At 36.9% G+C, this 27329-nt stretch overlaps 1 protein-coding gene across 1 annotated transcript in view; it reads left to right on the top strand.

Moving 5' to 3' along the window:
* SPICE1 (spindle and centriole associated protein 1) overlaps window positions 1–22701 on the top strand; it is a gene marked incomplete at both ends in the record, with an annotated part of 38794 nt that extends 16093 nt beyond the window's left edge. The window contains 11 exons of the mRNA XM_084231792.1: window positions 6306–6448; window positions 6655–6792; window positions 7177–7439; window positions 9049–9180; window positions 11834–11981; window positions 12850–13074; window positions 15758–16230; window positions 17611–17794; window positions 20239–20344; window positions 21158–21245; window positions 22648–22701. Of these exons, the coding sequence (XP_084087918.1) occupies window positions 6306–6448; window positions 6655–6792; window positions 7177–7439; window positions 9049–9180; window positions 11834–11981; window positions 12850–13074; window positions 15758–16230; window positions 17611–17794; window positions 20239–20344; window positions 21158–21245; window positions 22648–22701 (1954 nt within the window). The remainder of the gene's footprint in view (window positions 1–6305; window positions 6449–6654; window positions 6793–7176; window positions 7440–9048; window positions 9181–11833; window positions 11982–12849; window positions 13075–15757; window positions 16231–17610; window positions 17795–20238; window positions 20345–21157; window positions 21246–22647) is intronic.
* Window positions 22702–27329: the final 4628 nt, after the last annotated feature.

Genomic DNA, 27329 nt, shown 5'->3' with positions numbered 1-27329 from the left:
AGATCGACCTCATTGATTATGTTACTTGCTTCTTCTCTATCTTTATTTTTGCCACTATCTTGTATTGAGAGAAGTGTATTAAAGTTTATTAGTGTGTTCCTGTTTTCCTTTGCATTCAATATTTATTTAATTGGAATTAAATACTTACATCTTTTATAAAGATGATATGTTTTTGGTACATGGATATTTATAAGTATTGTATTTTCATTGTGAATTATGGCTTTTAATGTTATATATAAAATGTCACATTGTTATCTTTTGATTTTAGTTCTACTTTGATATCAGAAACAAAACCTCTGTTTTTTTGTTTTTCATTGCTTGGTTCATCTTTGCTTATCCTTTTATTTTTAACTTTTCTGAATTATTTTGTACTAAATGTATGTCCTATACTCAACATAAAGTGGGAACTTGTCTTATTAACCAATTCGAGAATCTTTTTGGGTAAGCTTGTAATATTCGTTGATATGAATTATATGTTTGGTATTGTTTTATAGCACTGTGTGTATTAATCTTTAATTATAATTTCCCTTCTCTGTGGTAAGTTTTCTCTGTTCTGTTTTAAAATTTCTTTTTGTATTTAGGAAGTTCTAAAATTTTATTTAATTGGTTGCCTTTGTATATCTACCGTTTGTCGATCCTTTAGTCCTGTTTTCTTATTTAACCTTTCACTTTCTAGTATGTTGGCTTTAAATGTTGCTTTTGACTTCTACCTATTGCCTACGCAACAAGTGAGTTATTCCTACCTTCCCATTCTTTTCCTTCTTTTCTCTCCATCCTCCTCCCTATTTTTTCTTTGCTTTGACAATGCATAAAACATTTGCAGATTATTCTTCCTTGTGTAACCCTAATTTTGTTTTGGTCTTATTAAAGTTACAATTAAATATTTTAAGTGCTCATCTTCAGTCCTTTTATTATGTTTCTCTGTTTAACTCTTGATTGGATCTATCCATAAGACAAAATTTATGCCCTGCAGGTTGTGAATATAGTATTGCCCAAGTTCTTGAAAGTTTAAAAGTTTGTTTTGTTTTTTTTTTTACAGCATTTATAGTTGAAGGACAACTTGGCTGCATATAAAATCTTTGGTTCATACTGTTTCCTTATCTGTCTTGAAAACACTCCTCCTCTCTTGGTTTGCTCTGACTGTTGCTTTTGAGAAGTCTTATCACCCAGGTTTCATGTGCGTGTGAGTGCGCGCATGTGTAAGCATTTGCATACTTAAAGTGAACTTTTTTTTTCCACTGGGTGATTTTTGTAACCATGAGGCTCTTAGCTTTCCTTGCCTTTCCATAATCATTTTGAACTACTCCCCCTCTTTGCCAAGGCTCTTGATAGGAACTCAAAATTATCTTTGCAGGAATTTAGTGTTTATTTTTCTATTTATGGGTAGCTTGAAATGTAATAATATTCACTATCTTACAAAAATGTAATATGTAAGATGTAGGTTTTGTACTGTCTTAGCTTGCTCCTTTTTGCGCTACTTGATACTGTTTCAGAGGCTACATAGAGTGATTCAAGTTTAGCTGGTCACAGTTTTCTTAGGAATATCTGGAAGTATGTATCATAAGCATGTTTTCTTTCAGAACCTAAATATAATTAATCATGTACATCATTGCTTTTATTCTTTGCACTTTAATCACATTTTTATTTATTTGCTTGGTTAAAGTTAGTTTTCTCTCATTAGTTATACCAACAGGCAGTTTCTAACTTTAGAGTACCTGTTTCTCAAAATGTTACCTGTTAACTATGAGGCATGAAGTTCTAGAAGTTACATTATACTGGACTCTGGAGACCAAGCCCTTGTTTATTTACTAGTTGGATAACACATGTGCCTCTGTTTCCTTAGTTGTAAAATTTGAAGAGTAGAACATACTATTTTTAAGGTGCCTTTTAGTTTGAAATTTCTGAGTCTGTGAGTTCTTGTGAACACTGAACAGATTTCTCATAGAGATAATATTATACATGATGAATATATTCTTTTTTTTTTAAGAGTGAGTTTTTTTTTTTTTAAAGATTTGTTTATTTATTTATACAAGCACTGGGTACAGTCAAAAGCAAGGGAGGGTGAGAGAATTCACCAGAGCCAGAGCGGAGAGCAGAACAGGCAGAATGATGAAATACACTGCTGAGGGGAGCAGCAGGCGCTGCAGGAGAGGTCTGCATGCCATGTGGGACCCTCGCAGGTGGCCGGGGACCAAACCGGCGCTGCAGAGGCTGCAGGCAGCTTCACAGCTCAGCGCTCAACCGCTGCGCCACCACGGGAGGCCCATGATGAACATATTCTTAACCCAATCCTCAAAAGACTCGGTTGGGTCACTGATATTTCTGGGGGGTCATTGCATTCCCAGTGAGAAAGTACTTCTGGTGGAGTTTTTATGTCAGTATATAAATTAGAGATACAGATATTCCTAAGTTACCTATGAAATAATGTCCTTAGAATGCTGCTGCAGTTGTTGGTGCCATAAATCAGAATCAGCACTGATACTTGTTCTTCATTGAAGATGAAAGAAGCTTGGATTTGAATCACTGCCCAAAGTAAACAAAATGAATAAAATAGAGTTCCAGATTTAAGAGAGTTTATTTTGTTCAGATGGAGATACTTTACAGTAAATCTTTTCTCTTCCCCTCATATTTCAAAAATAATACTTAGAAAGTGCTTTGAACTTTTAAACTGAATGTTGCCAAAAAAGTTAAAGTGGTATATTGGTTTCCTGGAATTGCTGTAACAAATTACTATAAACTTGTTAGCTAAAAACAACAGACATTTATTCTCTCACAGTTCTGGAGACCAGAAATATGAAATTAGTTTCACTGGACTAAAGTTCAAGGTGTTGGCAGCACCACAGTCACTCCACAGGCTCTGAGAATAATCTGTTCCTCTGCCTCCTCCAGCTTCTAGAGGCTGTTGGTCTTTCTTGACTTGGCTGTGTCACTCTAATCTCTGCCTCCATACTCATATCACCTCCGTCTGTGTGCCAAAATCTTCCTCTCTTTTATGAGGATATACACTATTTCTACTAGGGCCTACCTAAGATAACCTCACTATCTCAAGTTCCTTAATCACTTCTGCAAACACTCTTTTTTGGCCATTTAGAGGTTCCAGGGGTTAGAATATGGACATATGTTCAGAGAAAACTAATCTGCCATAGTCCAACCACTGGCCCCCATGCAACACATCTGCCCTTTTTGAATACTCCCCAGTGTCTTATTACCTAAGTATCACTAGCTCAAGTCAAATCTCATTATCTAAATCAGATACAGGTAAGGCTTTGGATATAATTCATCTTAGGCCAATATTCTTCTCCTCTGAAATTAGAAAGCAAGTTTTCTGTTATCAGAATACGCTGATTGAAGAGGCACAGAGTAATAGTTATATACATTCCCTTTTTAAAAGTGAGAAAATAAAAGGACAAAAAAAGGGTTACCAGTTTCATTCATTTTTGACACTGAAGGGAAAAATCTATTAGGTTTCAGTAATAATCCTTTGTGGCTATGGGTTCCACCATCTGGATCTTTGACTCTGTCCTTTGTACCTGTAGCCCTGATCTTGGCCTCTGCACCTATAGATTTGGGCTCTGTACCTGCAGCTCTGGTCTTGAAGTCATTCTTTCTTTTCCTTGAAGCCCATGTTTGCAACTGAGTAATTTTATGTCTCTTTTTTCTGTATGTAGAATTTTGGGAGTGTTGACATCTTTCCTTTATTTCATCCTATCTCTGTTCCTTTCATTCCAAGAGGGCAGGTTTTTTTGCTGATATAACATTTCCAGAGGGTTTTGTGGGTCTCCCGTGTATGTTATGGGAATGCATGCCATTTGATAAGAGGTCCTCCACAAATCTTTCCTGGATAATCCCAACTCCATTGCGGGCTTCTACTGAGATCACTAAGGGGATCCATGAGTTTAGATGCCCAGTCTTCTCAAATTAGCCATACACTGCCCTTCTCTCTATAGAGTTTGCTTTTCCTATAAAAGTAGTGGCTCTTAATTTGAGCATCTTTTTCAGTTTGGAAAGGTTAATATTTTTTCAAATATCCCAGTCTTGGTACTTTTTTCTCCACTTTTCTTTCCTCAATTTTTTTGCTTTCCTCTAGTATTTCACTCTAAGGAGCAGCAAGAAAGCTGACTGCATTTTCAACAGTTTTGCTTGGAAATATCCTACTTCATTGCTTGCAAGTTCTGCTTTTCACACAACGAGGCTGTTTTCTACCACTTTATAAGAGGGCTCCCTTTCTTTCATTTTCTAATGACATGTTCTTCATTTCCTTCTGAGCCCTCACCGAAGCTTCTTTAATATTCATATTTATATCAGCATACCATGCACAATGATGTTATTCTTTAAGATGATACATGATTTCTCTACTATGCTCCTCACTTCCTCTGAGACCTTACTGGATGTCTTTAACGTTCATATTTCTGCCAAGTCTGTTTAAGGCAATGTAGGCTTTCTCTGCCACTCACCTAAAAATTCTTCCAACCTCTACCCATTATCCCATTCTAAAGCTATATCTACACTTTTAGGCATTAGCTATACAAATATCTCATGTGCAGATACCAAAATCTGTATTCGTTTTTTGGGTCTGCTTTAACATACTGCCACAAACTTGGTGGCTTAAAATAATAGAAATTTATTCTCTCGCAGTTTTGGTATCCAGAAATCTGAAATCACTTTCATTAGACCAAAATCATTGTATTAGCATGGTAACGTTCCCTCTGGATATCCTTTTCTTTGCCTCTGTCACTTGGTGGTTGATGGTGTTTCTTGGTTTGTGTCTAAATCATTCCAGTATTGCTTCTGTCTTCATATCGCCTTCTCTTGTGTGTGTGTCAGATCTTGCTCTGGCTCCCTTTTATAAGAATATATGTGATTGCAATTAGGGTCCACCCTTATATTCCAGGATCATCTCCCTATTTTAAGACCCTTAACTTGATCACATCAAAGTCCCCTTTTAATCAGTTAAAGTATCATTCAAGTTTCCAAGGAGTAGGTTGTGTGTATTTTTTTTTTTTTTTTTGTGGGCCATTCTTAAGCCTGCCATAGAGTCATTAAATAAAATTTCGCCTTCTGGATCATGCTCAGTGAAATAAGCCAGAAAGAAAAAGAAAAATACTGGGTGGTCTCACTTGTAGTAGGAATTTAGAAAACCTAAATAAGGGATCAGGAAAAAGACTAATTATAATAAAGTAAAAATCAAAATCAACAGGCAACTATAAACCAGAGACATTCAGCAGGGGAGGTAGGGAGTAGGATCAAAACAAGGAGGGGTGAAAATTTTACAGGGACAATAACCAAGATGAAAATACATACATTGTACAGAAGTGAAAAATGATGTAAAAAATATATAAAATAAAAATTAAAAAAAATTCCCCTTTTTTTATTTATTTTTTTCCAGGGGGGTACCTTTCACATACCATAAAACTTATCCATTGTAATTTACTTAGTTGTACAACCTAAAATGAATTTTATAATTTCTGTTACCCTCAAAAGAAATCCCATACTCATAAACAGTGACCCCCATTTCCTCCCAAACCCTTCAGCCCTAGCTAAGCTATTAAATTAATCTATTTTCTGTATCTGTAGCTTTGCCTATTTTGGACATTTCATATACAGAGAATCATGTAATATGCCACCATCTATGTCTGGTGTCTTTCACTTAGCATGATGTGAAAATTCATACATGTTGTAGCATATACTCAGTCTTTTTTATGGCTCAGTAATATTCCACTGTGTGGAATATCCATTCATCAGCTTGTGAATATTTGAAGTTTTTCCACTTTTTTAAATCTCAGTTTTACTGAGAAATAGACAATTGAGTCAAACAACTAGAGATCAGCTTTGTCAGTAATAAAGATGATTACAACAAATGACTTAGCTCTCTAAGTTGTACTACAGCTCTTCTTCTCTGTCTCCTCCCTCCCTGATACACAAGGCAGAGTCTGTTCCAGTAATGGCTTCCGTGATGAGCAGTGACTGTTCTGCAGATAGGCTCCTTTCTAGGAGAGAGAAAACAAGGGACCAAGCTATATACTTTCCCTTGAGAAAGCAAGGAGAATGGAACCCATGCCATAAAGCTGTAGAAAGGGCAGAATGATTTTGCTTTAGGAGCCAGTATAGGGAGGGAGATGGGATAATTCTTTTTGACACCAAAAGATTGTTTTTTAGCTCTTTATTTTATGTATTAAAGCAAAGTGTATTTTTTTTCTTTGACCGAATTATTAGAGCTTCCTTCAGATCAAATATGTAAGCAGTTGAACAATTTAAGTGATATCATTTATGAATTCTAATATAGCTTGTTGTTTCCTAACTTATAGATTTCTCCATCAACTAAAGGAAGATAATTCTGAGTTAATTAATAAGCTGTGGACTGATATACAGCAGAAAATAGCAACACAGTCACAAGTAACAACCTCTCCAGGAACTCCATCATCTGCCTCTCCATCAGGGGAACAAAAAGGTTTATTCTCTCATTGTATCTTCTTTCATAAGGAGTAACTTGTATTAACTTCTTTCTTAAACATGATATTTTTTAAAGAAATGTTATTTGAGTTTTTACTGTCTTCACCAAATTGAGTAAAATACTGATTGATCTTTCAATTAATAGGTTTTAAAATATTTTTGTGTATATTGTTGAGATACATTTAGAAATATTTTTCCTTTTAGCTGCTCTGAATGCTACCAATGCTGTCAAGAGAATCCACACCAGGCTTCAGTCTGAAGAAGCTTCTGAGACTCTAGACTCAAGCTTTGTTGTGGGACAAGTGCTGAACTCAAGGAAACAAAAACAGTTGTTATGTAAAGGTGCAGTCTTTTATATTACAGAGCTGAATTGTTAAACATGTAATTTTATATACCTGTCAACCCTCTTAGTAAATAAATGTTTTCTCCCTTAAATTCATCCAGTTGAATCCACCTCAATAAAAGTTTGTTGAATGGTCACTAAGAAATACCTTCTTTTAGCCCATCTAACTCTGTAGAAGGATGATTCTAATACATTCATTAAAGGTAGTGAAAAGCTGATTTGCACTGTATAGGATTTTTATGAGAAAATGGTGACTTCTATAAAGTTATAACTTCTGTAAAGTCATCTATCTATAAATTGTATACAACAGTCAAAGGTTTTTCTAGTAGTTTTCTTGTATCATTCTCCCTGGTCCTAAAATACAGTAACTGTGTCATTATCAGTGAAAAGAAAACCGGATTTGCATGATCCTTCCAAGCAGAAGAAAAATATGTTAGCAGCTAGCACAGCCTCCACAGACCCAAGTCACAGTAATCCCAGCCTGGATGTCCTTAAACACATGATACATGAAGTGGAACATGAAATGGAAGAATATGAGCGGTGGACTGGACGTGAGGTCAAGGGACTGCAGGGCAGTAAGGGTCTGACAGGCTTCACTTTGTCACTGGTGAGCTCCCTCTGTCGTCTGGTTCGGTACCTTAAAGAGGTAAGAACATGAGATTGTTAAGGGTCTTCTCTTCACAGTACTGGCTGAAATGTGTGGGGTTTTTGTGATCTATACTTAATTTATTTGACCTCCAAAGCAAATACAGTCAAATTTGAATAGCTTTGTTTAAAGTACTTCAGTTGTAGATATTTGCAGTGAAGATTTTCCTCTTAATTACCCTCTACATGTTGAGAAACCTAAATACCTACTCAGGTAAATGATGTTGATATAAATGAGTTTTAGTAAAATATACTAAGATAAAGCTGTTATTAATCTTGTCCTAACACTAAATATTACTATCTGGATCAAGCAGAACTAGTATATGTACTCTCTTGCTCCCACTTAATTTCACTTCTTCATATTTTCTATATGATTGGTAACTTTGACTTTGCTTCAGTGTCTCAAGTGGAGATATTTTTTGAAAATAATTTATAAAACAAGCAGTTGTTTTTAAAATTCATCTGTGAATAATAATCAGTTCTTAGAGTGCTGTGGAATTAGTTATCTATTTTTATAAAATCTATTTGAGCTATTATTTATTTTTATGTATTTAAATTTGGTAAACAAATAAAAAAATTGTTTTAAGATTTATTTATTTATGTATTCAAGACCTGGGGTGTAGACTGGATGTGTGGGGGATGAGAGGATTCACCAGAGACTGAATGGGGAGCAGAACAGGTGGATCTGTAGAAATACACTGCTCAGGGGAGCAGTGGGTGAGACAGGATAGCGAGGTCTGCTGCACCATGTGGATTATCTCCGTGGATAAGGGTCAAACTCATGACGCAGTGAGGTGATAGCTCTGTGTCTTTAGCCCCTGTGTTACCAGGGAAGCCCAAAACAAAAGTTTTTTAAGGAAATTTGTCATTAAAAAAATTGATTCACTAGCCTAATTTAGATGTTTCCATTTTTTTGGAGTTGTTTTCTTAAAATTGCTTTTCAGCAAAGATTTATTGTGTTGTTATTAGACTAAATGACAATCTTAACATTCTTCTTCCCTTAAATCAGTAATCTCTAGGTGTATACTTCTGACTCTCTGAAAGAAGTACAGATATAGAAGCATGTACTTTTTAAGCTTATCACTCGCCTTCCAAAGTTAAATCATTTATACTTTTTGTTTTTAATTATATTTTAACAAACTTAATTTTTGAATTGGTGATACCTTCACCTGGTATGGATTCAAAGATACAGAGGGGTGTAAAATGAAAACTAATCCATACCTCTAACTTCTATTTAATCTTTTTGCTTCCTTGTAGCCAACACTCATTTTCAGATACCATTGTGCCCTTGAAGACATGGTCTGTGTATATTCAAGCATGTATTGTATTTCCCTCCACTTTGTTCCACAAAAATTATAGTTATTAAATTCTGTATGCCATTTTGTTTGTTGTACTCTGTTTAAAAAAGGAGTAGATAAAGGAGTATTTTTTAATGTAAATATAAATCTTTTAATAACAATACTTAATTTCATTACTGTCCCGTAAGATATACTCTTTGTAAGTATTACTTTCTTTGACAGCCTTGAGTAGAAACTTTTGGTTTTCAACATATAATTATAGTGATGGGAGTTCATTTGATGTTTTTAAAATTTTTTTTTTTTTTTTTGCAGAGTGAGGTACAACTGCGTAAAGAAGTAGAGACAAGACAGCAACTGGAACAAGTATTAGGTGATCATCGTGATCTCATTGATGCTCTGACAGCTGAAATTATTCTTCTTAGAGAAGAAAATACTGCTATCCAGGTATTCCAATGAGATCCAAACTTTACTGTGTTTAGTAGTAAAAAAATCTTGAAGAATGTGTGTAATTTCTTTCTAGCTGCCTTTAGTTTAGTTATGCTGATGTGATTACTTATTAGCTCTTTATTATCATCAGTGGTAACTACATTGAACATTTATTATATTGAAGTACAGTAGTAGAAATTTGGACTACAGATGGTATATAGAATATGTCTACTGTCTTTAATTTACTATTGAGTGAGGAAGACAGAATCTACTTTTAAATAACTACCATAGTTATTCTAAAATGGTTTATCTAAAACGTGACATCAGTGTTATGATAGTTACTTTTAATTTCAAGTCAGTGGAGAATAACCTTTGAGATGCTGTCCTGTAATTACATTTTATTTGCAGTATCATCTTACTTATTAGATAAGTCCACTTTGCCACTTGCCTGGACAATTCAAATGACATGTTTCTTTCTTTTTTCACACTTAAACAGTTTTTCTTCTAGAAAACCTTGCTGCTTCCATGCTACATTAAGTATTTTTGTATGTCTGATACTGTCTGGATAGTGCTCTTACTGCATTTACCAAATTGTTAGATTTTCATGTGTACCTGTCATCAAGACTGAGCTGCTGAGGGCAAAAAAGGTTTTACTCATCATTTTTTCCTCAAATGATGGTTATTCCTTTTAGTCATCATTCAAAAGAGACTGGAAAAGAACAATTAGTAGACAACTTGTGTTTGTGTCAGTGGACATTAGATGTAAGATATGCAATTTGTTTATTGATATATAGCTCACATGCTATATATTAATAGCATGCTATATATCAATCTCTCTTTTAAAACCACCCAACTTAGTGGATTTTAATATATTCTTTGAGTTGTATATCAGCATTACCATCTGAATATTTTCATCATGTTGAAGAGAAATGCCATTCTCATTAGTAATCACTTCCTAGTCTCCTACCCTAGCCCTGGCAACCATAATTCTACTTTATGTTTCTATAGATTTGCCTAATCTTAATATTTTATATATGGAGTCATGCAACATGTTGTCTTTTGTTACTTCTTCCACTTAGCAGTTTTTCAAGTATCATCCATGCTGGTTCATTCCTTTCCATATAATATTCCATCATATAGCTATACTTTATTTTGCTTCATTCCATTATATAGATATACTTCATTCATCAACTGATTCCTCTTTGTGTATTGTGAATGAATAATGCTTTGAACATTCATGTATTTTCAACTACTCCAATATGGTAGTATGCATAAACATATATTTTCAGTTCTTCTGGGAAGATGGACAGTTTTAAAATGTAGTGTTTTGTCCCACAAATCTTTATTGAGTACCTGCTGTGGACCTGGCATTGTTCTAAGGACAGGGGATATAGTAGTGAATAAAAAAGAAATCTTTGCTTACATTCTAAATAAATTCTTAATAAAAAGTGATGTATATTGTAAGTTAGATGCTTGTGCATGCTATAAAGAAAAATATAGCAGGGATAAGGCATGGGAAGTGCCTACGGTTGTGGAAAGTTGTGAATGGGTTATGCTGTCTGAGGAGGTGACATTTAAGAGAATGCCTGAAGAGGTAAGGGAGTGAGCATGAAGATAGTTGAGAGAAGAGCTTTCTAAGCAGACAGACAGCAAGTGCAGATCTTGAGGTAGCTGTGTGGCTTTGGAACTCCAAAACATCTAGGGGACCAGTGTGGTAGGAGTGGAATGTGGGAAGCAGAGAGTAGTAGGAGACAAGAGCAAATAAGCCAGATCATGTGGGCCTTGCAGACTGGGTAGGGACTTGGGCTTTTATGGGAAACCACTGAAGGGTTTTAAGTAAAGAAGACACATGATCTGACTTATTCTAAGAGGATTGCTCTGGGCTGCTATGTTGAGACTAGATCAGAGGAGTTTGGTTTTGTGCCTTTTATGTTTGAGGAACCCGTTTGAGTTCTAGATGGAGATGTTGAGTAGGCCACTGGAGATATGAGTATAAAATTTGGGAAATAATTGGGGCTGATATGAAAATGTTTAGTATATTTCATTCAGTAGTAGTAATTCTGACTTCTCAACACATCTGATTTTCTGATTTTTGTCAATGTCTGTACATCTTGGAGATACATATTTGTGTATGTTAAGTAGATATGAGAATATGTTTATATACTATACATAAAATAAAGTGATCGTCCTCACAAATACTTAAAACAAAGTTGTAATCATATTGCATATATAGTTTTCTTTTTTCTCTTAACATTATTTTATGTATATTACCATGAATGCTAAACAGTGTTTGTGCTTATCAGTGTAAATGCTTATGTAATATGCTGCTGAGATTCCTCTTCCTGATATATTTGTGTCTTGGAATATCTTGAGAAGAGTCAGTTGCTCTCATCTATGTAAAGAGATTTTGTAAATTGAAGCCCTATAAAAAGGCTAAGGCTAATTCTTATAATTGGAATAGTGGATTTATTAATTAATAATAATATTACATAAATTTAACCATTCCTTTATTTTAGGACTTTAAAAGTTTTTATAATTATGGTTTCCTGGGGATGTATTATGTTAATATTTGAATAAAGGTCTGAAATTCCAAGAATATTTAAAATAATGATATGATTAGATATAGATATTGATGTCTGATAGGATGTTTTTTCATTCTTTTTTTCTCTAGGTGAGACTTCAGCAGTACATGGTCACAACAGATGAGCAACTTATATCTCTCACGCATGCCATTAAGAACTGTCCTGTGATAAATAACAGCACAGAAGGTCAGACATCAGAAAGAGGGGCCATGAATGGAAGAACTGTAGATAATCCCGGTGAGTGTGGTCTTATTTTTATCAGAGTGGCATCAACAGAATGAACACAACCCTAAACTTATGTGGAGTTATTGGCTGTTAGGCATGTATAGCATTTTCATTACTACTATTGTCACTGTAATTTTCAGCTAATTTTATTGGATACTTGCTCTATGTCAGGTACTTTGTAAGTGTTTTATATGTATTATCTCATGTAATCTTCATAATAGTCTTCTGAGATAGGTACTGGTTATCCCTATTTTTTTAGATGAGGAAAACTAAGGGCTTAGAGAGGGTTGATAACAAAAATAGAAAATAGCAGAACTAGTTTCCTAGGCTAGTGAAAACTGAGAACCAGAATTTTAATCATGGTTTTAAGAGTTTGAATCCAGGTTTAGAAGTAGAAGAGATGGTCTTAGAAAGAAAAGAAAATACTGAGTTTTAGAAATGTATACCTTTGTGGTGATGTTTTTGAAAGTTTTCTTCACAGCACATGCTATAGATTGTAGAGATGTAGATAAACATTTTGCCCTTTTCTTGTTTTTTCTAACTAATACTTTGATGAGTGTCTCTGTGTAAAGTGTTTTATATATTTAGGAATATTTTTTTTATGAGGGATTCCAAGAAGTAACTCATTAAACTTAAACTTGCATGAAATAAACTCAGTGACTAGGGCATGTCATCAGGACTTTTCTCAAAAATACCACCTTCTTCCCAGAGCTGGTTCCACAGGAGCCTTGCCTGTAAGTTACTGCAAAAGGAGGGAATAATCTAGGCAGTTACGGCTCTGGATACTGTGTGACTTTGCCCTTTACAAAAATGCATTTAAATAAAAAACTGAAATATGTTCATAATTCCTTCAAGTACTATTATCTCTTCTCTTCCTCAGAGGGTCCAGTGGTAAATGCTAATGTCTCCGTGCCTTTGATGTTCAGAGGGGAGGAAATGGCTGAATTCCCACAGGAAGACTTGCCTATAAAACTGCCCCAGGTGCCAAACCCTCCAGAGAGTATGAATCTGGGTAACAATATCCCAGGACATTTATTTGAGCCAGCGGTGCTGCTGACACCTCCCAGGCAGAAGAGCAACTCAGAATTCTCTCCGCTGCAGGATGGTGAGCAGGCTTCTCCTCAAATTTGTGGCCTTTGTTTTTTATGCATCATATGTAATGAATTGTGTTCATTGTTACTAAGCAGAATTTAGAAAGCTATTGATTATCATAGAAAACCTTTAAACTGAAAGAGGATTTTTCAGGGCAGTTTATGTTATATGTGCTATGTACCTATGGTGAAATGTGACATTGAATTTCATTATGTATCTATTCCATTGGATATTGTAAATATTAAATTCAGATCAAAGGATCAAAGTCCTCACCACTGAATTGCAGAGTAAGGGGCATTCCTTTCTTTGCAGTGGTTCAGGAGCATAGGAAGGGATAAGAAACAAGGGGGAGCGTATACTACAGATACTAATGGAAGTTGAGACAGGAGAAGGTAAGACAGATCTGGTTATTAACCTCTTCTCACCAAAGGTTATAAGCTCACTCAAGGAAATTTTATAATGAAAGTTGATGAACAACTAAAAATGGTTTAGAAGCCAAACTAAGACCAAACCCTAGAAAACTGACTATAATGCTGAGGCTACCAGAGGGGAAAGGTTGTGAACAGGATGAGGAGGGAGCACAATGGGCCATGGTGGAGGATTGTGGGTGCTTTGTTGGCTGGGCAGTGTGGCAGCAGCACCTAAAGGGGAAAATCCTACACCTCTAAAGCACAAACAACAATGTAAACCAATAAACCTCAATTTAAAAAAGAGACTTTAGAGTTACTTTTGTAGCGTGTATATATATATATATATATATATATATATATATATGGTTTTGAGTAACTTAAAAAAATTTTATTAACTTTGGGGTTCATGGATGGTTTTCAGAAGTTATCTGGGCTGCTTCATTGTTTGGAAAATTGTATTTATTTGCATTGTAAATTATATCTACATGCTTTTTTTTTGGAGCTATAACTTTTCATTTTATTTTCTGTTTGGTGTTACTCTTTTGTACTGGTGGTTTTCCTCATATGTCTGGTGATCCTTTATTGTCCATTATTATTTAAGAATAAATGACGATGTAGCTGATACAAGTTTTCTCTTCTGTAATGTGTGTAAGTCTAGGTCTGTTTTCTTGGTAGATTTTCCCTTAAGAAGTTGCTTTGTGGACATGGGCTTGATATTAACCACAAGCTTCTTTCCAGAGCTTATATCAGGTCAAGCTATTTATTGTGACTCACATTTGCTCTTCCCAACTCTGTTTTTTCCTTTTGAGGATGGGTGGGGGAAGGGGTGAGCAACAGTTTTACTGACATAACTGAATAATAGACAGACTTTGAAGTAATAATTCTCTAGTTTTTAGTCTTGCTTCTCATTTTCTCCCTTTTAGTCCTGTTCCTCAGAAAGATGGACTTTCGCCTTTTGCTTCCTTTTTTTTTTTTAAAAGATTTATTTATTTATACAAGAACCAGGGTACAGGCCAGATATGCGGGAGGGTGAGAGGATTCACCAGAGACAGAGTGGGGAACAGAACAGGCAGACTGACGAAATAACACTGCTGAGGGGAGCAGTGGGCGTGAGACAGGAGAGGTCTGCTGCACTATGTGGAATTCTCACCGGCTGTCTGGGATCAAACCGGCGCTGCAGAGACTGTGGACAGCTTCACAGCGCTGCGCTCAACCACCTGTGCCATGAGGGAGGCCCGCCTTTTGCTTTCTTGTAACATATACATACTCTGGACTGTGACTTCTGCTCTATTTCATTCTTCCACATACTTTCCACCCACTCTCAATCTTCCAGAACATGTTACATGTCTTACTTACCTCATTTCCAGGCCATTATCTTAACTGAAGCGAGTTTATTTATTTTTATAGTTTCTTGCTGTCAGTGAAAGGTGAGATAAATGTGTGTTCAGTCTGTAGTCTTGAACTATATGCATCTACCGCCCACTATTCCCGATCAGGTCATCTGAGGGCTCCAGAGGCCAACCTATTAAGTCTAGTGTACTAAATCTGTCCTTATGTCATTAGTTCTTATAAAAGTAGATATTGCTGTTTCCTTGATAACACATCCTTGTAATACTTCTTTTTCTCATTCCAGCTGCTCCATTTCAGTCTGCTTTGCTAGCTTCCCTCATTAGTCTGTCTCTAAATGTTGAGTTCCTCAGGTGCTCTATTCTCTATTCTTTCTAGATAAACTTATGGCTTCCATTTCCTTCTATATGCTGGTGACTGCATGTCTCTCTTTCTCTTGAGTTTCTGGCCTATTTGCCCATCTTCTTGAATGGGTACGTGGATGAATCATAAGAGACTTACAAACTTACATTCAAAATAGAATTCTTGATTACCTCCCTCCCCCCAAATCTGTTTTTTTCCTTATATTCTCCATCTCAGTAAATGACATCTCTGCCCACTCAGTTGTGTGTGTCATCTTGATCTGTGTTTCTTCCTCTCTCACCACTTCCAGTTCATCACTCTTCAGTTCTATTGCCAAAATATGCCTCCATTTTTTTACTTCTCTTCATCTCTAGAGCCAAATTATCTTAGTCAAAGCTGCTATCATTTTTCTTCTAGACTACCACAGTTGCTTACTGCTCTTTTCACTTTCATCCCTGGACCTTCTGGTTACCCATAACATTTAAGAAATGTAAACTAAGTCATCACCAAACTTTTATTATGATGGCCAATGAGGTTAATGAGTATCATTCTATGGCTAAATGATACATGTTTACTATGCTTTAATTTTATCTACAGTATTGAGGAGGACTGTTCAAACTCGTCCTGCCCCACGAATTCCTCCAACTGCGGAAATAATTGAGAAAGAACAAAATTGGGAAAAGAAGACCTTACCTACTGCCACAGACATTCAGATTTCAAATGAAGAAAGTCTTCTTTTCACTCAGAGATGGAGGGTCTCTCATATGGGAGAAGATTTGGAGAACAAAATCCAGGTTCCTTTCGTTACTCTCTCACAGCCCCTCTGTAATTCCCATTCTGGAAGCCCTGCATTCTCAGAAGAACCCCCAGTATTGGGAGATGGGCAACAGCTTACAAGTGAGGCATTAACACAAAGAAAAGACATCATGACACGAATTGCTGAGTTGACACTACAGAATTCAGCTATCAAGGCACATCTGAATAATATTATTGTACCAGGGGGAGACCAAGGGGATGGATTTCGGGAATTAAACAAGCTGGAGACAAGTCATGCAAGCAGTATGACGGCTGTGAGTACCTGTTAAGAATTGATGAGGGATACTTGTATGATAGTAGTGGTTGACAGAACCAGTGTTCTCTGCTACTGAGTGTGATGGAGCTGGTGCTGTTTTTATAGGTGTTTTAGGCAGTAAACTTACAGGAACTTGATTCCTGGACTAGAGTATCAGCCCTGGGAACTTGCTGGAAACTCAGAGACTCAGCCCATCCCAGTCTTCCTGAATCAGAAACTAAGGATGGAGCCCATTGAGCCCTATTTTTACATGCCCTCCAGGTGACTGGGAAGTGAGGTGGTATAAGGTAATGTGAGATCATTGGCTTTAGCTATCTTGATGTCTAATTTCATTTTTTTATAACATCAGAATCCTAGTTTGGGTGAGGTTTCAATTTGATATTTTTATTTTTATATAAAATGATTATATATTTCACTAAACTTGAGAAACAAAAGATTCCTGTAAATGACCCTGGCCAAAAGCAGTCAAATGAAAAACTTTGTGTTCTACTTTTTAGATGGCTTTTTTTTTTTTTTAACTTTATCTCTCATATTCCTTTCCAGCCACCAACTGTCTTGAATCAGATATCTTAGACCGAAATGCCTTGGGGGAGGGTGATACACGGTTAGATAAGTTTCCTAGAAATCTGTGTTAATTAACTCATGGTGCATGTATGATGATTATAATTTTATTTATTTTTTATTTTTAAAATTTTTTTAAAAAGATTTATTTATTTATGGATATAAGAACTGGGGTACAGGCCAAAGGCATGGGTGGGGGAGGATTCACCAGAGACAGAGTGGGGAGCAGAACAGGCAGACTGAGTGAAATACACTGCTGAGGGGAGTAGCGGGCAAGACAGGAGAGGTCTGCTGTGCCATGTGGGTAGCTCTCTGGCTAGGGATCGAACTTGTGCTGCAGTGGCTACAGATAGCTTCATAGGTTGCGTCTTAACCCCTTGCACCACCAGGGAGGCCCGATGATTATAATTTTAGAACATCTGTTTCTACTCCCACAGATCCTCTTTTGTATATTGTGACTCAAACCCTAGATCTAACACATTAATAGGTGTGTTACTTAGAAACCAGGTCACTTGGAGTTCATATAATCTTTTTATGTAGTTCAGCAAACACAGATGCAGGAAAGCTTTGTTCTATGGATTCTCTCCATGGACCTTGGGACTACAGAGGCATCAATATTAGAACAATTAGTATTCTTTTGCTTAATGTCTTATTTTTTAATTAAGTGACTTGTAAATTTCTTTGTCCATTATTCAAGTTGACATTGCAAGGGCTATGAATACTAAGTTTTCGGCTCTTAGTGGAAGAGTTTACTTTTATAAAAAGTCAAAACTGTTTGGATTATTTCTGATATGGAATTTATGCCTTTTTTAAACAGACATTTCCAGCAGCACAACCTCTAACACCAAGTAGCATGGAGGAACGGATTGCAGAATTGAATCGGCAGAGTATGGAGGCTCGTGGAAAACTCCTGCAGTTAATAGAGCAGCAGAAACTTATTGGTTTGGATCCCCCCTGTTCACGACCATCACCTGTTCAGTCACCTCTCAGAGCATGGACTGGTTGGTCACAAATTCATGTTTTAAAAGTCGGATGTATGAATGTTTTCACTTTTTTTTTTTAATTTTGCAAGTACATTTTGAGTTAAATGAAATCTCAGGCAGCGTGTAGTTTAGTGTTGCCAATTTTACACAGAAAGAAATAGACCTAAACACAGAATAAGTGACAGAAATAGGACCAGAAAGCCAGTTTCCTGATAGAAAGTGATCCGAGGATGCCTGTAGTTAATCTTGGTGTTTGGGTTCTGAAGTTGCCCTCCATGTAAATGGTATTCATGACAGAATAATACTCGCTTAGGATATATGCTGTGGCTAATTATATAATATAGACATTCAAAATCATAATTTAGAATTTCATCAGTAACAAATTACAAGTTATTCTGTTAAAACCATTAAAACGTTTTCATTTGTAAGCTAAACTTTCCATTTTATAGACACATTTAGGAATGTGAAAAGCTAGAAGGGATGAAGGGATTCTAAGAATATTAACTAAAAACTGGCTAAAATAGTATTCACCTTCAAAAGGTACGATGAAATGAAGTAGATCTCAAGTTGCTTTTTAGTCAAAATTAATTGTTAACCCTCAACAGGTAGAGCTGCATGAAGGCTATAGAGAGAACAGTTTTGGCTCAGTCTAATTATTAGGTATAGAAAAAGCTCTGTAACAATAAGTGGTATGTTTCCTTGAGATATTCAAGCATTGGTGTTTTAGATTCATATGTCCTCTAGCTCGCTGAAGTGGGTTACTTTTTTTTTTTTTTTAAAGATTTATTTATTTATTTATACAAGCACGGGGTACAGTCAGAAGCGCGGGAGGGTGAGAGAATTCATCAGAGACAGAGCAGAGAGCAAAATAGGCAGACTGACGAGGTACACTGCTGAGGGGAGCAGCTGGCGGCAGGAGAGGTCTGCGTGCCATGTGGGACCCTCGCCCAGTGGCTGGGGATCGAACCCGCGCTGCAGAGGCTGCAGGCAGCTTCGCAGCCCAGCACTCAACCACTGCGCCACCGTGGAGGCCCCAAAGTGGGTTACTTTTAAGGTTTCTGCCAATAATACTTTTTCTCTTAGAAGTTCTTTTTTTTTTAAAGTACAAACACAGAAAGTAGACTTTTTTGGAAATTACTGGAAAATGACAGATAATGCATTTTCCTGGGACTCTTCATTTTTCTTTATTCTAGGCTTCTTCAAAGAACAGCTTTGTTCACTGTTCTTCATAGTTACAAAGTCTGGAGGCAGCTTCTGATTAGAATGAACAAATGAAATAACTTAAAACATATGAACACCTACTGTGACCTGCCATGTCTGAGCACTGGGGTTACTATGTAGAATAGGACAAGTCCCTCCCAGCTTGATCACTCTAGTATTCAAGTTGGAGAGCAGACAATAAACAATTTAGCAAATAAATATATGAAATGATGTCAGCGCTAAATGCGATAAAGAAAAATAAAAGAAGGTACCTTCTCAAAATAAATTTGTGATTAAATGAGACAGCTGTTTCAGTTGTTCTTTAAGGTTAAAAATACATTGATTACTGTTACCTCATTTAGTCTCATTGAGATCCTGAGAGTAGATAGCACTGATACCATACCCATTTAATAAATAAAGTGAGGCACGGAGTTTTAAGTGATTTGTCTGAAATTCTAAAGTAAATTGATAGATCTATGCTTGTTCTTTTAATTCCAGTGATTTAAACTCTAGTTAAGTTCACAGAAGCTTCTGTGGGCTATAATAATAAAAATAAATCACATGCCATACAAAATCTCTTTTGTTTTCTAAGGTAACTGAGGAATATGTTAGAGAATTAAATAGGGTTTCATTATCCCCTGAAATCTGGAAGTCACAAGTTTTAAGTGGCGAATCTTAGGAGCCAGTGTGAAACTGCCTGGGATGGACATGAACTCTTTCATTAACAGATGTTGAGCAAATATTTGCTGATTGATTGCCTACTTCCAAAATACTGAAAATGTACATAATTATATTTGCCATTGACTGTATGAACTTGTCAGCAAACTTTCCTAATTTGATTTCTTCAGTAAGAGTAGTAGTGGGATAAATTTAGAAGACTTAAAGTTTTACTGAATGATGTCAGAAAATTTCCTTCTTTTTCCTTTTTTTTTTGGGAAAACCTTTGATAATCTGCTTTTGACGAAAATCTCAAGTTTGGGAGGCTAGCTCTTAATTTCCGTTTTTCACTTTCAGATCTGACATGACAGCATCTGAAGATGCTGCCTTTCTGTGACCTGGTATGCTACTGAATTGATGCTTGTAACTAAAATTTATTGTTTCACAGTTCATTTCTAAAAAGATTTCAAGTGTATTTGTGGGCCATTATGATCAAAAATATAGAAAGAACCACCAAATTTATAATGTGAATTTGCAATAAGATAAAAATTGTTAAATTTTTATTTTAATGAAAGGCAATTAAAATCAATATTTTTATATTTTAGAAGGAGGAAAGAGGACAATTGAGGTATCTATTCCAGGAGCAGAAGCCTCATCAGAAAGCTCAAAATGCAGCACTGTCTCTCCTACCAGTGGGATTAATACAAGAAGGTAGGGTTTCCTTAAGAAGAATCAGAAATATGATTTGCATTTCATTCTTTATGAAGAAGTGGATATCATTTGACTTAGGCTCAGACAGACTCAATTATGTAGAGGAAAAAACCTTAAGTAAGAAGGCATGGGTTGGCTATTGAAAACAAAAATGGAATACTAGCACATTTCTAGAATGCTTTATGGGTTACAAGGAGGTAATATAAGACAGAGTGGGGACATTGACCAGTAGTGTTTTCCTTCCTTATGTTAAATAAAACCGAACTTTTAGACATAATTGGGCAGTTTGCCTAGATGGGCACGTGGTTGGTAAATGGTGACAGTAGGAGGTTGCTACTCTGTCTCTACTCTCATGCTAGCTGCTGCAATGTGCTGCTCCAAGTCTCCTGACTCTTGCTTCCTTGTCCTTCTCGCCACCTCTGCACATCTATTTTCTCCTTTAATGTTAAAAACTTATCAGTGTGATCCTATAATAGGGGATATATGTCATTATACATTTGTCAAAACCCACAGAATGTGTAAAACACAAAACCTGAACCCTAATGTAACCATTGGGCTTAATTAATAATAATATATCTATGTTGTTTTATCCGTTGTAACAAATGTGCCATACTGATGCAAGGTGTTAATAATAGGGGGAGCTGAGTTGTGGGGGGAAATCTGTTAATTTAAAAAAGATTTAGTTTGGGGAAAACATGTTTGAAATACTCACTTGGGCCTAAGTTAGCCATGCCTTTTCAAGCTTCTACATAATTTTTAAAGGTTAGTAGTGATAGATCACTCTCTTACTCTTTGTTCTTTCTCATTAAGTAGATCTTCAGGGGCCGCAAGTAATTCATGTTCTCCATTAAACACCACCTCAGGAAGTGGGCGACTCACACCTCTTAATCCAAGAGCAAAGGTATATGATAAAATGTAATTGTGAAATGTGTGTAGGGGTCAGGAGGGTGAGGATGAATGGTAGCTGCTTTAATGATTTCCATTCCTAATTTATTAATACTAAGGATGTTATAAAATCCTCAGAAGAAGGGAAATACTAATTCATCCTAATTAGAAAAAAAAAAAATAAGCCATGAACTTTTATAGTAATAAAGGGATAGTCCCCAAACACAGGTAATTGCTAGTTTCTGGCAGAACTTCCCAAATTGTGGGGCTGGGATATTGGTTCTCCCTGTAGAGAACAGTAGCCTTGCTGTATCTGTGTGGGGTTTGTGACAGCTGGAGCCTGGGGTCAGTCACTTTCCTTGTCACTTTACCCCAGTGTGCCATTTCTCAGTGGCTCCAGTTAGAGAGGTTATCACACAAAGGATAACTAAGTTTCCTGTATAGAAATGAATAATCTTACAATATAGGCAGACTTTTTGCAAAAGCCATTTTTCTGTGTAGGTAATAGAACAAAACAGTTTCAGTGTTTGGTCATAACAAATTGTGAGGACAACATTAAATTCATAACCATTAATATGTGCAAGCTCGAACTAACCGTTGTCTGTTGGGGGGAGGGGGATTCTTATTACTAACTTATTACTCTTATTACTAACTTCCGTAGACACTGAGTATTAATAGCCCAGATTAATTGATAGGCTCGGATGATATCCCAGTTGTCCAGCACTAGAAGATTTGTCCTTTGCTATTTCTTACATGCTAGAAAATCTTTATTTTTTTTTAAGATTTATTTATTTATTTATGCAAGCACTGGGTACAGTCAGAGGTGCGGGAGGGTGAGAGAATTCACCAGAGCCAGAGTGGGAAGCAGAACAGGCAGAAGGACCAAAGTACACTGCTGAGGGGAGCAGCTGGAGCGGCAGGAGTGGTTTGCGCGCCATGTGAGAGCCTCGCCGGCAGCCGGGGATCCGACCGGCACTGCAGAGTATGCGGGCAGCTTCGCAGCCCAGTGCTCAACCGCTGCGCCACGGGGGAGGCCCCACGCTAGAAAGTCTTTAAAGCAAATTATATAATTTGCCCTTAGTGTCTGGAATTAAGTAACAAACTAAACTTACTCATATCAAATGACCTTTTCTCATTTTAAAAAGTTGTACCTATGATTTATATAAGACGCAGGGTTTAATTTAACCTTTTTAAAAAAATTACATGTTCTAAATCAATAAAGAATTATTTTTATCAGGGAATCAGTTATTTGGGATTGTCTCTGTTAGAAAATAAAATTTTCCACTGGCTGTTTAATTTGTAGTACCATTTAATGGCATAACTTTGGTTCTGTGTCTTTGGTCTAAATAATTATAAATCTTGAATGGTGTCATGCTCCTGGTTACATTCTAGCTAATTTTTGCATCTTTATTCAACAGATTGAGAAACAAAATGAAGAAGGCTGGTTTGCACTTTCTACACACGTATCATAAATGGAGTTTTACAGCATTTGTTCTCAGGAGTGTATTCTTGAACTTTCCTGCTCTTGCTAGCAAGTGTGTGTGTCCTTCTTTTAGATAAAAGCTATAAAAATATTGTGATTTTGTACTAATGGGACAAAGAAATAAAGCAACTGCTTTAATTTTTAAACCTTTTCAAATAGATTTCCAACATATGACCAACTCACAACCTCCTGTGCATAAACTTTTGACTATAGAGAAATTGAAGTTTATATTTTAATAATTTTGTAAGTAATTTTAAGTTTGAGTAATATATATTTGCCTTTATCATCTCTATTCAGTTTTTAATCTAGTGTTATCTTAAATGTTAATCTATTTCATTTTTAGTTTTTCTGAAGAACCAAGTTGCTCTGCATATAACTTAAAATAAAATGCTTCTGTGTGATTAAAGTCAGGCTTTCAGAAAAATTTAACACCCCCTGCAGGTTTCTTTTTTGAGGGAAGTCACTGTATTCCCTCACTTTTTCCATCAAGTGGAATGTACGGCATTAAAAAGCAGGCCTGGAAGGTGTGTTTGTATACGCTTAGGCAGGTGAGAATGATTGTATATATTATAAAAATCTTATGTAGTCTTTAGAAGTGAAGATGCCATCAATATTGGTAACGTACATCAGACAAATATTGATCATAGAGCTCAGATGTTCAAATACACTAACATTGATTAATTGGTAAATTTAATGCTTGAAACAGAATAAAATATAAAAGGATGTTGTCAATTTTCCCAGCCCTGAATTTACTCAGCGTTCAGGACACCTGTTTGGCTTTCAGACCCTGGCTTCTGTTTTCAGCTTGCTGTGGGAATTACCTGCCAAGGGACACATGATAGGATTTCTCTACCTAATGAGGGAGGAGTGGGGTAGGGAGAAGCACATTGAAACTATCTGGAAAACATTCTCAGATAATGCCTTCCTCCTCCTCTAGTTGTAAGTCACGTGTAGAAGGTGTCCTATACAACTTTGATTAGGCTTCTTCCTTGTGGCAAAAATAAAATTCTGGTATTATTGATTTTGTTTATGTGGTCATTTGTCTTCATTTGCATTATTGCAGACTCTTCCATCTATATTATATTTTTGAAACTTGGTATTTAATGAATAATATCCCCATCTGGAAGATAAAACTATTTTAGTGTTATTCCTTATATCATTAAAATGTCAAGTTATCCGCTTGGTTTGTGAATGTCTTCTTTTGACATTCTGGTTTAACAACTTGTTGCCACTTATTTTCTCTTTTATATTCTTTTACACCTCAGAAACTGATTCTCAATGTTGGGTGCATTTGAAAAAATACTAAACTGTGTCTGGGGGGTGAACCCTTGGCATGATCTTTTTAGAAGCTGCTTAAAGTGATTTAATGTGCAGCCAGAGTTAGGAATCAATGCAAAAAAACTTACTGTAACTCACTTGCAATCTGTGGGACTGACATTTAAGCATACATCCTATTAGTGATCATTTTATCTGATAGAATACAAAGGTAGGTGTAGGGTGAGTGAAATGGTCAGACTTTCATGCCATTGGCTGCTGTGGCTATCACCTGCGGCCTCGAATGCAGAAGACACTGGGAGTGTGGGCGCGGGCACACGTGCCTGGAGTATGATATGGGCATACGTAAGTGGGCACACCTGAGCCTGGAGGCTGAGGCTATAAGGGTGACGTCACTCAGAAGCAAAAAAATAGCGACAGCGGGACGGCTACAAGAGGATGAGCCACAGCTATGAGAGGAAGAGACCATGAGAGAAAGAGTAAAGATTCTCCGGGAACTGGGAGGCATGTCAGCCTCTTGCCCACTCTGGCCTTCCTGCCTTGCCTGCCTGCTTGCACTACAATAGGTTGCAAAGAACTCCAAGAACAGGTGTAGAGAAAAGAGCCTTTCTTGCCTTCTAAAACTGTACTTCTTAATTTTGGCTGCCATGAGAGTCATCTGGGACCTAAAACCCCCGGATGCCCAAGGCTCACCCCAGACCAATTAAATTAGAACCTGTGGGGATGGGAAACAGATTTTTAAAAATCTCCTCAGGTGATTTCAGTGTTGTAGAGCAGGACGGAAAAAAACAGTGCAGGTTTTCTGATCCCATGCAGACCGGGTAAAGGAGGAGTCAGAGTCCTCAGTGGTTTTTTGCAGGTCTTTTATTGGGGTTCACCAGGCATATGGCAGGCAGGGGTGGCTGGCGGACCTCCCAGACCCCAGCAAGTCTTTACTCTATCTGGGTTCTCTGGCGTTCTCTGCTGCTTCTCGGCTTCTCTTTCGGCTTCTTCTTTGGCTTCTGCTGCTGCTGCTCCTGGTGTCCCCGTGACGCCACCCTTAAAAAGCACAGTCTTAGCCCAGGTGAATCTCATCTACCTATGCCCACACCCAATTCCAGGTGTCCGCCATCAGGCATGCATTCAGGGCAAGGATCCATCATCTATCCTGATGGTGGGAGGGCAGAAAAGCCTGACATTTTCTTTACCCTACAAGTATGCAGCCAAGCTTGGGGGAACAATTTTATAAAGAAACTTTTCACCCCCAAATCATAAATTGATGCATGTTTGGTTTCAGCTAAACTACCCTGGGACCTCATTATCAGCTTTCAGAGCCATTTGCATCAGTGGGTCTCAAAGTATGAACCCCAATCAGTAGCATCAGCATCATCTGGGATACTTACTAGAATTGAAAATTTTTGGGCTCTAATCTGATTAGCAACACTTTTTTTTTTAATTGAGGTAGTGTTGATTTATATTGATTGCATTTTGGAAGTATAGGATCCCCCACTTCTGGTGATGTTACCACCAAGCACCCATAGTCTACCACCAGAAACACTTTTTAAAATAAATTCTTCCAGGTGTTTCTGGAGCATTCTCAAGTTTGGGAATGTAGGGTAAGGTAAAAAGTATCAGACTTTTCTGCCCTCCCGCCATTAGGATAGATGATGGAACCCTGAGGTCCCGAATGCATGCCTGATGGCGGGCACCTGGAGTAGGGTGTGGGCATAGGAAGATGGGATTCACCTGGGCTGAGACTGGGCTTTCAAGGGTGACGGCGCGGGGACGCCAGCAGAAGCCGAGAGAGAAGCAGGGCCATGAGAAAAGCAGAACTTGAGAGAAGGCTGGAGAGCCCAGAGTGAAGACTTACTGGGGGCTTGGGAGGCCTGCCAGCCTCCCAAACACTCCCCCATCCTTCCCTCCTGCCCCCTGCCCCCCTGCCTACTGTGTGCCTGGTAAATCCCAATAAAAGCCTGCAAAAGCCACTGAGGACTCTCCTCCTTTACCCAGTCTGTTGAATCAGAAAACCTGCACTATGTCTTCCTGCCCCCTGCAGGGAACCAATGAGCTGTAACTCTGAGCTTTATTTAACTGTGATGAACTACATTTGTGTTAATCCAAACTCAGGTTGTTTTTTGTATTTAGACCAAGTGTTTTGAAAATATAGGACTTCTCCATTATGTCCTAGAAAGTTGCTAATCATTTACTAAACTAATGATTTAAAGTTGTCCAAATTTCAACTTGGAAGAGAAACTAGATTAATAATTAAGGCCACAGTTATATTATCATTTCTACACTTCAGTGAAATCATCTGGTTTAGCAGAATTTAATTCTGTTTATTAAGTGCAGTTTTAACTTACAACATATTTATGAGGCATGAAATATCTGTGCAGATGCAGAAACTGAGGTAGACATAGGAGGTAAGTCCTCTCAAGGTGAGCACACAACTCTGCCACTTACTTGGATTGTGCCCCTTGTGTGAATTTATATCTTTCCTATTTGAAAGTCAGTTGAGGTTGTGAGGATGAAGTGAGGTAAATATGTGAATGTGCAGACTCACAGGAAGGGCCTCTCAGTAAGCACTCAGTAATGTTAACTGCTCACATTTTTGTACACAAATAAGTACACTGCTTTTCAGTGCTCCCAAGTTTTAGACATTGTGGAGTAAATATTTTCTCCCTCAAATTAACAATAGAACTCAGTGCTTGAAATTGAGATATTTCATCTGAAAAATGTTTGGAGGATGAAAGAAAACATTGGGCATATTACTTGAAAATGTCACTAACATGCAACTTAAGTTTGTTCTATGTTTTCTGACTTTTCAAGCAACCTGGAAATACCTTTTAAAGATTAATGGCAAAGTTTTGTTGTTAAGTCCTGGAAAAAACTAAGAACATTTTGATTACCAATGAATGTATGGTATAAAGATTTTTGGAAATTACTGAGAAATGTCACATATTAAATACGACCTTGTAACCAATTAAAAGTAATATTTTGTAACCAATATATTAAGTACTGGAAAATCAGTATGAGCGCTTGCTCTACTAGAGGTAAGCACAAGAAACTTATAAGCCAAGAAATTTGTCAAACTAGGCCTGTGCTCTGTGCTTCCATATCCTGCCACCAAGGAACCTACAACGTTAAATCTTATTAACTCTTACAGGCCTGCAGAGAGTACGTGACCTAAAATAAACCAGAAAAGCCCAGCAACGTCTTTGCTGAAGAAGTGCCTCTCTGGGCACCTCTGGGACTATTTTGTATTTTGGTGCAGGTGCCTTTAAAAGTTTCAAAAGTCATTTCGCTTTACAGTCAAAGAAACATCTTTAGGGAATGTTAATTGCAGAAAGCTGAGCTTTTCAGATT

Source organism: Talpa europaea, assembly GCF_964194135.1.
Source record: "Talpa europaea genome assembly, chromosome: 4".
Taxonomy (NCBI): Eukaryota; Metazoa; Chordata; class Mammalia; order Eulipotyphla; family Talpidae; genus Talpa; species Talpa europaea.
The sequence above is the reverse complement of the archived record's forward strand: the minus strand, read 5'-3'. Positions and strand labels throughout refer to the sequence as shown.